The sequence below is a fragment of the Dendrobium catenatum genome, unplaced genomic scaffold (genome assembly GCF_001605985.2).
Source record: "Dendrobium catenatum unplaced genomic scaffold, ASM160598v2 fragScaff_scaffold_1038, whole genome shotgun sequence".
In the NCBI taxonomy this organism is placed as follows: domain Eukaryota; kingdom Viridiplantae; phylum Streptophyta; class Magnoliopsida; order Asparagales; family Orchidaceae; genus Dendrobium; species Dendrobium catenatum.
In genome coordinates this window covers 2,224,582-2,235,611 of record NW_021319500.1, presented here as the reverse complement: position 1 = coordinate 2,235,611, position 11,030 = coordinate 2,224,582, and the positions used below count along the sequence as shown (strand labels likewise).

The 11,030-nt window shown below is 34.7% G+C and overlaps 2 protein-coding genes across 2 annotated transcripts in view; both read left to right on the top strand.

Moving 5' to 3' along the window:
• The first annotated feature begins 480 nt into the window (after nucleotides 1-480).
• On the top strand, nucleotides 481-1,529 carry LOC110093396. The gene has a single exon (XM_020818269.2). It carries the CDS (start codon nucleotides 583-585, stop codon nucleotides 1,162-1,164), a length of 582 nt encoding a protein of 193 aa, XP_020673928.1. The 5' UTR covers nucleotides 481-582; the 3' UTR covers nucleotides 1,165-1,529.
• Nucleotides 1,530-10,332: 8,803 nt separating this feature from the next.
• Nucleotides 10,333-11,030, top strand: part of LOC110093404 (probable protein S-acyltransferase 7) — a 37,811-nt gene continuing 37,113 nt past the window's right edge. Inside the window, exons 1-2 of the mRNA XM_020818284.2 lie at nucleotides 10,333-10,672; nucleotides 10,852-11,016. Coding sequence (XP_020673943.1) covers nucleotides 10,915-11,016 — 102 coding nt within the window. The 5' untranslated portion in view covers nucleotides 10,333-10,672; nucleotides 10,852-10,914. The remainder of the gene's footprint in view (nucleotides 10,673-10,851; nucleotides 11,017-11,030) is intronic.

Sequence of the window (11,030 nt, the reverse complement as noted above, 5' to 3'; positions counted from 1 at the left end):
CCCATAGTTCAATTTCATATCAAATATGAGTGATAGGAATGAAATATATAGGTGATGAGAATGAAATATAGGTGACCTATTTGATATTAAAATAATATCAAATGATATATAATATATATTAAAGTTTTAGATGTTAGATATATAAATAGACTATTATAAAATGATATATGTATGTAAATCCCAAAAAAAATCATTAAGTTATTTCATTAATTTTCAAATTTCTAAGCCAACCCGACCACAATTTCAAATCCAAATTAAAGGAATACTAGAGATACTAAAGCCAGTTGTGCTGGCCCTATCACAAATATCATAAAATACAAATTAACCTTTCAGGTCCCCTCCCGTCTAGCTCTTCCTCTCTACCTACTGTCACCTTTCCTATCTAATTTTCTTTTCTTCTCTTTACTTCTCACCTTCCACCACTCTTCCTTCCTCTTTCCCTCCTCTACCTTTCTCCATAAATAACCACCATCCCTTCTTCTCCTACGCCACTGAGGGTTCTCTTCTTTGCGAGGTTTTCCCCAAACCTCGCAGAGTCAAGAAACCCTCACCACCCTCTACGCGCGTACCTATCCATCATCAATGAAGCTCCACTCTCCACTAGCAGCAAAGCGCCTTCGGAGCTACCTCCGTGTAGCCCTCTTCATGATAAGAAAAGGCCTCATCTCCAAGAGAAAACTAATCATAGACATAAACCTTTTGATGAAGCGGGGAAAGCTCATCGGAAAAGCTCTCGGCAACCACGTCTTCAATATTCACCACCACGCCCGGCCGCGTGGCTATGGCTACGGTCTACAGGAATATGAATTCTCTTGCAGCGACAGCCCAAATCCTGTTTTTTTCCATGCCAAGCGCGGTGCACACCGCAACTATTTCCCCTGCATTAGTGCCATGGCCGAAGAGGACGATGAAAGGCCTCCCATAGTTCCTTCTTCCGCGGCCGCCGCCGCCTTGCCTAGGCTTGATTACTCGCCAAATAGCTCGGTCGGTTCCTCGGAGGAGGAAGAGGAAGAGAGCAGACGAGTGTCATTCGAAAACAATGAGGTGGATGACGAGGCTGAAGAGTTTATCAGGAGGTTTTATGAACAGCTACGGAGACAAAGCCGCTTTGCCTTGCTGCAATATGAGATAGATTATCGTGAGATGTTGGCTCGCGGCTGCTGATCATTAATTATGGGATTTAATTACATGCATATATATAATTTACCTCTAAATTTTAATATATTTTTATATAATATTTGAATAACTTAGATAAATTCTATCTCTAAAAGTCTATTTTTTTTAAAGAAATTATATATGTATAGCAAATATGCATGTGTGCTAAGACTAGCCTTCCTGTGTTTTAAATGGGGAGATTAGTAGCAGATATATTTGAAAGCATATATGTTTTATATGTTTCATGATTGTATTTGTGGTGAAGTGTGCCAGCTTATTTCTTCTTGGCTTAGCTGGTTTGGTGGGCGAGCGTGATGGGGAACCCTCCAACTCACGTTCGATTCCGCTCTCAAGCGGGCGACTCCTTAAGGGGAGAAAAAACAAGTTCTTGGTCCGGCACCTGTGGGGTTGGTTGCCCCTAAATCCGCCGAGGGATTAGTTACTCTATCAAATACCTCATCTACAGAGGTGGCAACGGGTAGATATCACCGTTCAAAAAACATAATAAATAATTGTATTTTCTTTTTATTTTATACTTCTTGAATGTTTGTTCATGAGTTGTATTGTCCATTGATGTTAGGGAACTGGGTTGTGATTTTTGCTTAAAACCCATCGGTATTGGCTATTTGACATGTAAATTCAATAAAATCTTTGCTTTATCTATCTGTATATATGGATGCTTTCTTGTGTTTATGATGTTAGCTAAGCACCACAGTATTTTTTGCAGGCCTGATAAAGACCCCACAAAAGCTAACCTAATCAAAGCAGCCCACTGCTTTTCTTGTAGGCTGTATCATTGAGGTTGCTGGCCTCTGGGACCAACTGCTCCCAAATCATTACAAACCTTTAACTTTTTTAGTGTTGGGGGTCTTTCAAAAGAAATCAATGCAACTCTTTTTTGTCCGTTAGTTAGGAGTTTTGACTATCAATTAAGATATTTTAAATTCAAATCTTACGTATGTGATGTGTGTATGAATTTATCATAATTGATCTAAGAGAGTTTTACATACATAACACCTAAAACTATTGAAAATACATATTTAACACAGAAATTTTTATATTTACTAATATACCACTTAAAATCCCTCTTTTAATCAATTCTAACATTCAAAAAATTATTATTTGAGATTTATTTTTTTAGATGAATCAATCAAAATTAAGAAGAATGTCATGTATATGATTGGAAGGAAGTTTGATTGATCCATTATCTAATCAAATAATAAAGAGAATAAGTTTTATTCTAATTTTTTATAGTAAATCGTTTCTATTTAAGGATTCTATACAAATAATGTTGATATATATATAAGATGCTATCATTTTATTTTTAGAAAGGTGAATATGTTTTCCTTGCCTTCAAGGTTATTCTTATTCATAACCGAGCTTGCCCCATATGCAAGGCAGATTGAAAATGATTCAGAATTGCCACAGAAGTTAAGAGTCAATGCAACTTGATCCAGCAAGGGAAGGTAAGGCAAAAGACGGCTTTCTTTCTACTTCTTAAAATACCTTTAAATTTTTGTACTAAAAAGCTGCTTTAAGAAGCTGAAAAAAACCGTCCCAAATGAAACTTTCGAGATCTTGTATTTTTATTCTATTCATTAAAAAACAAAACATCAGTATATGTAATTGCTCACTTGTAAGTACACACTTTTTAAATATATTTCGGGTGGATAGGCTAATCAAAGTTCGTTGAAGTTTAAGTTTTGTTTGGGATAGCTTTCTTAATGCCTTCTAAAGCAGCTTTCCAGTACAAACATTTTAAGTTCAAAAAAAATTTATACTAAAAAATTGCTTTAGAAACTAGTAAGAAACCTGTCCCAAATAAAACCTTAATTAAATTTAAATTTAGGGTCTTTTTTTAAAAAAGTGAAATTTAAGGTATTTTTGTGAAAAAAATTGTGTTGAACAACTTTGAATGGCTTGAAATGTAGAGTTTATGAAATAAACGTATAAATCTGTTTACCAATTTGGGAATTTGATCATCGACCTTCTTTAACATTTGCTTCGCTTATCTTTCATCAAAGGATAGCCATCAAAGGCGTCAGGAGAAAATGTATAGCATTGCACTTAATCTATTTTGCAAAGTATTAAAAGAGATGGCTTTAAGGAAGTTGAGGTTGGTAACACATCAAAAAGTGACCTTCATCATTGATGGTGCGCTGGGACTATGATGATTCTGATAATTGCATAAATATAGAAAATTATATTTATCTTTCAATCAAACATTTGAACTGAGTAATTTTTCTTAATATTTTAATTAGTTTCTTTAAGTTTTCATTGGATGAGGATGTTATGGTGGATGAGTTGTTTTGCTCAAAGAGATAGAAGGCGAATTAAGTATATATATGGAAAGGTTGGAGTAGCTCGAATGACCAATAAAAGATTAGAGAGTCACTTTAGATGGTTTGATTACATAAAATATAGGTCTTCCATGACCTAGTTAAGAGCGTAAATGTATTAGATTAATCTACGTTAATAAAGATAAAGGTAAACTAAAGATTGTGAAAATAGGACTGGACAACGAATAGAAAGAAGAAGAGATTCACGGTTCGACCGGTCAAATTGGGGTCGAACCGGGTGATGTAATAAATAATAATATTATTAAAATTAATAAAATTAACATAATACTATTACTATGTTATATTAAATATTTGATATAAATTTAATTCAAATATAAGTTTATGAATTTAATATACCCATTGCCATAATATTTTTAGTGGCCTTAAGAAAGTGGCAGTCTCACCTAAGGTCTAAACCATAGGTGAACCCTAGATCAAGACCCATGATTGCCTAAAATAACTAAATTGCCCCTATACTTGCCCTAGTGACCCAAAACTAACTTAGTGATCTTGCTTTGAATGGTAATTAACCAAAACTCATATCTTGATCATTTAGAGTCAATGTTAACCCTTGGTCAACGTTTTTGATAAAGGTCGGTGATCGAAATTATCAAAATTCCCTTATACGCAAGCCTTTGGGCAATTTTGGGTCAAACCCAATTCCTTGTTTGAGTCAAAATGATCAAATATTCCTCAAAGGCTAATTTGACTCACAATTAACCCATGATCAACCCTAGTTAACCATATGCTTACCTAAAAACTATAAATTGCCAAAATGTTCGAGAGAATATGCAAAATGAAAATAATAAAACTCATATGAACAAGAAAATATTATTATAATAAATGGTTTTTACATATGAGCCTAGATGAGCGCGCACACACACATGGTAATACATTACAATAAAAAGAAAAGGAAAGGTGGTGCGAGCCTACTCACCACTATGAAAACACATATATTGATTCCCAAACTATCGTTGGCATTAGCCTCCCCTCCCCTCCCCCCGAAGCCAATCATCCTCACCTAGCAAGTAGCCTCCCTCAATTCTGCCCTTAGGGAGCTGGCCACATTCTTTAACTCACCATACACCCTCTTCAATCGACAAGCTCACTCTTCAGCTCAATGACTTCACCTCTTAGCTCAACAACCTCCTTTAAAGCACCCCACCATGTGACTTGTTAGGCTTGGTGGCCACTCTATGAAGGTTCATCATCTTTTGCAAAATAATGAGTCAATTTTCCTCCTCACTCAATGTTATCGATTTTAGAGGAGAAAAGATGTCAATAGAGTGACCAAATGATAACGAATCCAAGTGAAGTGTACTTATAGTATTCTCCTTATAAGCAACATAGGTGAGCTCCTCCTCTCAGCCAACAATATATAGTATCAACCTACTTATATGTAACTTTTGTTAGCTATTAGACAACCTTAACGAGCTTGATCACTCTTGATCAGGGCTCAACATCATGGAACTCCTTCTAAGGTGGTACCTTTAAAATCAACACTAAAAACTTGTTAGAAAATAAATCTAAAAGACTTAGAGGCATAATTAGAAGCCTATCCTGCATAAAAGTTCCCTTAGGGTAGTAAAAAAGCCCCCCATTATCCCAAAGCCTTTGCCTTTTGCTTTCAATATAGGTGTTACAATAGCTCACTCAAGTAAATACAAACTACAAGCTCTCGCATAATAGGTGCCCATTTTCTATATAATATTATTTACAAATGCTTAAACTTGTTTATTTTTCTATTATATGCTCTCGGTAGTGGCGCTTGAGAATTTGCTCCAACCTCAGTAGAGGATAACTCCAAGGAAATCTTAGACAATTGCCACTTAATGACACTCACCTGCTCAATCATGTCTCCAAAGGCTTCTCATCCTCATCCTTGGCCTGAACACCACTGACATTAGCATTGTCAACCTTAACAACCATAGTTATCAAAGTTAACGTAATAACATCCTTTGTCACCACCCTGAGGTCAACACTAATCTTTATTGCATGAGGGGCAGTGCGATAGGCTCATATGTCTCTGAAGTCCCCCCTCCCTTCCTCGAGCATCAACATTAATGAAACTCTTTGATACCTTTATTTCTTTCTTATATCTCTCTTTTCATTCTTGGTAGAAGGAAACCTTCTTTGTCATCCTTTGGTGAGAATTAGCCAACTCAATGAGCTCCATCCTTTACAAGACTTGTAAGCTTGCCAATCACCAAAGCACATAGTGGAGTTTTCTCAGTGAATACCCCATATTTATAAAGAGCTAAGCAAGAAGTGGTATCACATTACCATTTTCAATACAAGGTTACCATAAAACCTCAAGGCTATAGTAAGCAAACTGATAAATTTGCATTTAATCTTTATTCTTACTGCTTGGTAGCCTTATTTAATGATCTCCAATTTTTTAATGCTCACTATCTATTTATTCACTTGTCCTTTTTTACCACTTGCCCATCAAATGACTAAGTGAATCAAGGAACTAATGTATACTAACATATGCCTTTATATGTATTTAGTAAGAAGTTGGTGAGTTATGATAGAAGATCTCACCCTTAAAGGAGCCCACTTAGGTAACTCGCAAGAGAACTTGTTTGAAATGACCAAAAAGTATTACTTATTCAGGCCTTCCAAGGAGCTCGACTTGCACGGGGAAAATAGGAGATTCATCTCCAAAGCTAGAATATGCCTAGACCACATTTAAAGTACTCGCTCTTTTCAAGGGCGACCATTCTCACCAAACACAACTACATGAATGTGCTTATTCATGAGACCCTTAGTTTGACTCACTAGTCCATATGAGATGAAGCTCTCCTTTTCCATGTCAGTATCTCACTCGCCCTTCTTTTTCAAGCAATATTATAACGTATATACAGGTAGTTGGCCACATCAACCAACTTGCCAGCCATTGGTCCCCTTTCATCATAGTACTTTCCCATAGACTCATCTGAGCACACTCATCCTTATCCACTTAGTTTTACTAGAGTCACCCATAAGAAACTCATAGAAAACTTTTGATCTCACTATCCTTCAACTTATAAGGCGAGGACACATGTCTAGGGTTGTATGTAGTATTATATCGGCATTCTATGTAGTGTTGTTTTTTTTTTTTTAACTTTTTTGTAGCCTTTTATGTATCCTTCAAAACCCTATCAAAAAGGGGCGATGAGGAATAATTTAGGGATTATTGGGCGAATATAGTGGGTACTTTAACTGTTTTCAGACTCATAGTTTCTTGAGTATTCTATAGATTTTATCTCTGCTCTTTTTCTCTCTCTTCTTTTTCTCTCTTTCGATTCTCTCACAAAATCTTTGGTTACTCACTTGCTCTTAGTTTTAGTCTGTTAGTAAGGTTGGGTGTCTTCCACGGACAAATTTGAATCCATAATATAATTCACTCATTTTTATTAAATAAAATCTTTCTTATAATGTTGAGTTTTCACCTCCACTTATAAATAGAGGGTCAGAGGGGAAACTCAGGAGATAGAGAAGTTTTGTATCATGTATTGTATATTCTGATAATACAATCAAATTCATATATTTTTTCTTTCAATTTCTTTTTTATATTGTGGAAATTATCTCAAATATATGATTGTAGAAAAACATTAATTGTTATTCCTAACTAATGCTATGAATTCTTTCACTTTTTTTTCTCTATTTCATTTTCTCATTTCTTAATAGTTTTTGTTATAAAAGTTTGATGTTTTTCATAAATAAAATTAAATCCAACACTAACAATATAATCAAATTTCAACCCTATATGAATTCATTTTTTTTTTGTAGAAATAGTAAATTGCATATATTAATAAAAAAAGAAAAATACAATTTAAATGATAGCTACTTTATCGCATTCTTCCTTCAACAAAGACATAAAAGTTGATCAATAAGTTTATTACATTCCCTAGCTAGGAATATAATGAAAAATGACTTATTTAAAGCCATACAAAAAGGATGAATATAAGAGACCTTTATTTATATTATACTTAATAGGAGAAGCAAAATATTTCTGAAACATGTTGATAACATTGATGTTATCACCTTCAATCCAAATGCCATTAGATTCCAACATCCAATATTTTAGACATCTTTAAAGATAAGAATAGCAAGAACTTCAACTTGAGCAACATCCAAATGAAATAATTTCTTTCCAAATGTAGAAATAAACCCGCCCTTGTGATATCTAATAACTCCTTTGATTCCAGCATTATTAGATTTGAGTAGAGAAGCGTCCACATTCACCATTATCTAATTTGGAGGAGGGGGATGCCAAAATTTACATCTCAGATGTGCAGACTGATTAGCAACCCAGTTCTATATAATTGGATCCGAATGTAGATCAATAACAATAGATAAAATAGTAGTAGTTGTCAATGAAAGAAGATTAATAGGTTTAACGTGCTTAATGTTGTTTCTATTTCTCCAAGCATGGAAAACAATAGAACAATATATTCTCCCCATTACATAATTCTTTGTAGATATAACTCGCAGCTCCTGAATCATTTAAGGAAAAGTATTGAAAACTGGTGCATGAATTCCCGAATGTTTTAGTGTAACTATCAGTTCTTTGAGCTTCAAACATTCAACTAAAATTTTCTCAACATCCTCTTCCATTTGACAGCCCCTTGGACAAAAAATTGAGTCATACAATCTCTTATGCTTAAGCCAAGAGTTTGTTGGTAAAGCATTTCTTCTAAGCCTCCACCAAAAGAAAGCTTCTCTAGGCCTCAACTTTAACATGCTTAACAAATTGAAGTTCTCAGATTCATCAAAATTTTTTATATCAGTATTCATAAATTTATATTACATTGCCAAAGTTGAGATAGATTTACGTGTATGCAAATGAATTAATTCCATTATGTACACCTCCAACTGAGAAACAACAGCAATTTGTTTGATGTTGTTAATAAGCTCTTCTCTAAAGAATTTCTGTAGCTTATTGTTATCCCATCTCCCTTCTGAATTTTACAGATTATCATTTGTTAAAGTTTGAAAACTGATATGATCATAGAATGTAGACCATTTCTCCAAAGATTTTCAATAATCCATGTGTCTGCCATTACTTGGATATGCTTCCCATTCCCAATCTTCCATCTAATCAACGGCTTCAGATTTTGAGCACCATCAAATAAAGTTTTCCAAATAGCAGAATCACCTCTATTTACTAAAGAAGACCAAATATACTTGTGATATTGGGAAATTATACTTTGTTAAGTAAAGAATCTAGATTAATATAGAAATTTAAAGCTAATCTAGCTCTCAAAGGACCTTCAAAGTTGGATTATGAATGAACCCCAAGCCTCTCAACTTTCTAGGAATACAAAGATCTTTGCATTTAATATAATGCATACCTTACCTCCCTTTATCTTTATGCCACAAAAAAACTTATACATAATCTGTCTAGAACAGCTAACACTCTTTTAGGAACTAAAGAGTGAGTAATGCAGAAGGATGAGAGAGAAAGAAGATAAAATTTAATTAGCACAACCCTCCCTTCAAAGGATAAACATGTGCTACCCCATGAGTTAAGCTTCTCCAACGTATGCTTGACGAACAACATATCTTCCAAGAACTATTTTTTTTAACATCAAGATAAACAAGTTCTTTCAATCTAAATCCAATGCACATAGCCAATCTTTTTTTCAAATTTCTTATTCAGAACATTTGAACAAATAACTATTGATTTATCCTTATTTATTTTATGTCATTCCAAGAGTAATATTCATCCATAATATGCTTAATAAGGCTAATATTCATACATTTAACTTAAGTAAAGATCAATACATCATCTACATATAGAAGATGAGAAATTATATCAGAATTAGATGCTAATTTGATATCCAGCTTCACACCTTTCTGTTGGATAGCTTTGGACAGTAGTTCTAAAAAAAGACAAATAAGGAGATAATGGGCATCCTTGTATAAAGCCACAATCAATCATTATCTAATCTTGTTTTTGACCATTAATAATAACTGAGATTCTAGGATTATAAACACATTGCAACACCTAGTTTATAATTTTCAGAGGAAAGTTCTTTAATTTCATAACTTGGAAAAACGTTGGCCAGCATATACTATCATAGGCTTGCTCTATATCCACCTTCAAAGCAATATAGCCTTTCTTTGATGCAAAAAATATGAATTTATTGAACACTTCTTGAGCTAAGAGGCAATGCTCTGAAATAGATCTGCTAAGAACATATGCTACTTGCTCTTTAGAAATTAAGCTGGGAATAATCAATTTAAATCTATTTAACATCCTTGCAACTATCTTATATATTGTTTGGCAAAGATTAATTGGCCTGAATTTTAAGGATTCAGTAGCATTCTCCACCTTGGAATGAGAATAACCAACATCTCTTTCCATCGAGATGGCATGCATTCTATTTTAAAGAATTCACTAATTGCTTTCCAAATATGATCATGCAAAATATCCCAATAGAGCTTGAAGAAGGTTGCTGAAATTCCATCAAGCGCAGGTGAATTTGTTATGTCCCATCTAATTTACAACAGTCTTAAGATCTTCTTTGAAAAATTCTGATTGCATGAATAGTCGGCTATCCATCTAAAGAACAATTCCTTGATCTCCATTTACATCTAAATAACTAAGTAAATACATTATTCTATTCAGACGAGTAAAACAGGCATTTATCAAATTTCTCACACATCAATGGCCTTCAAAGTTTTTAAGCAACACACGTAGATTTGTACAATTATGGAGGATTCGGGACATGTTCATTTTGGCAGAATAATATTTAATGGGGATAATGTATTCTGATCTGACTAAGCTAAAGCTCTAATTAAAAATTAAGTTCTTTAAATATATTTATTTGCAGTTAGTATACCCGATCTATGGTGGCTTTTTGACTCGTCTCCTCTCTCTCTCTCTCTCCCTCGCATCAGTGCACTCCTGGTTGAGTTTCTCAAACGATCGTTTATGCCTCCTCCCACAATTCCGGCAATGCCCGTCTCGCCTCTGAGGTAGATCCTCTTGCATTCTCAACGGATGACCCCCGATCATTAGCTAGCAGTAAGGCGTGCTGCCTACCTCTCGGTTTTTTCCAGCTCAAGCAAGGTGGTGACTGGTGAGCTGACTACGGGTGGCCCTATCCAGGGCTGCAAAGATCTGCCGGTGGCACCGGAGCTAGCTTTTTTGATTTCTACCTTCTTGGATCCGTTTCCTGTCAGAGGTACTTGCACAATGTCATTCCGTTTTCTATCGATCGCTTCACGGATTTGTATGGATTGTTGTTTGTTCTGGGTTTCGGTCTCCTAAATCTTTTCTCGCTTTGTCAAATTTGACGTCGTGTCCAATGAGATTGAAACTTTTGACGGTTCTCCTGTTTTTTTTTTTTGTTAATTGTTGCAGCGAAAAAAATAATAACTCAAGGAATATTATTGGAACTTGGTTCAGCTCAGGTTGTAAGATAAGATGAACATAGCAGCTCCTCCTCAGCTGTCTGATTCTAATTGCAGGATCATTGAAAACAACACTGCGTCCAAGAGGGTCTATCAAGTCTGGAAAGGAAGCAATGTAATACTCGTTCC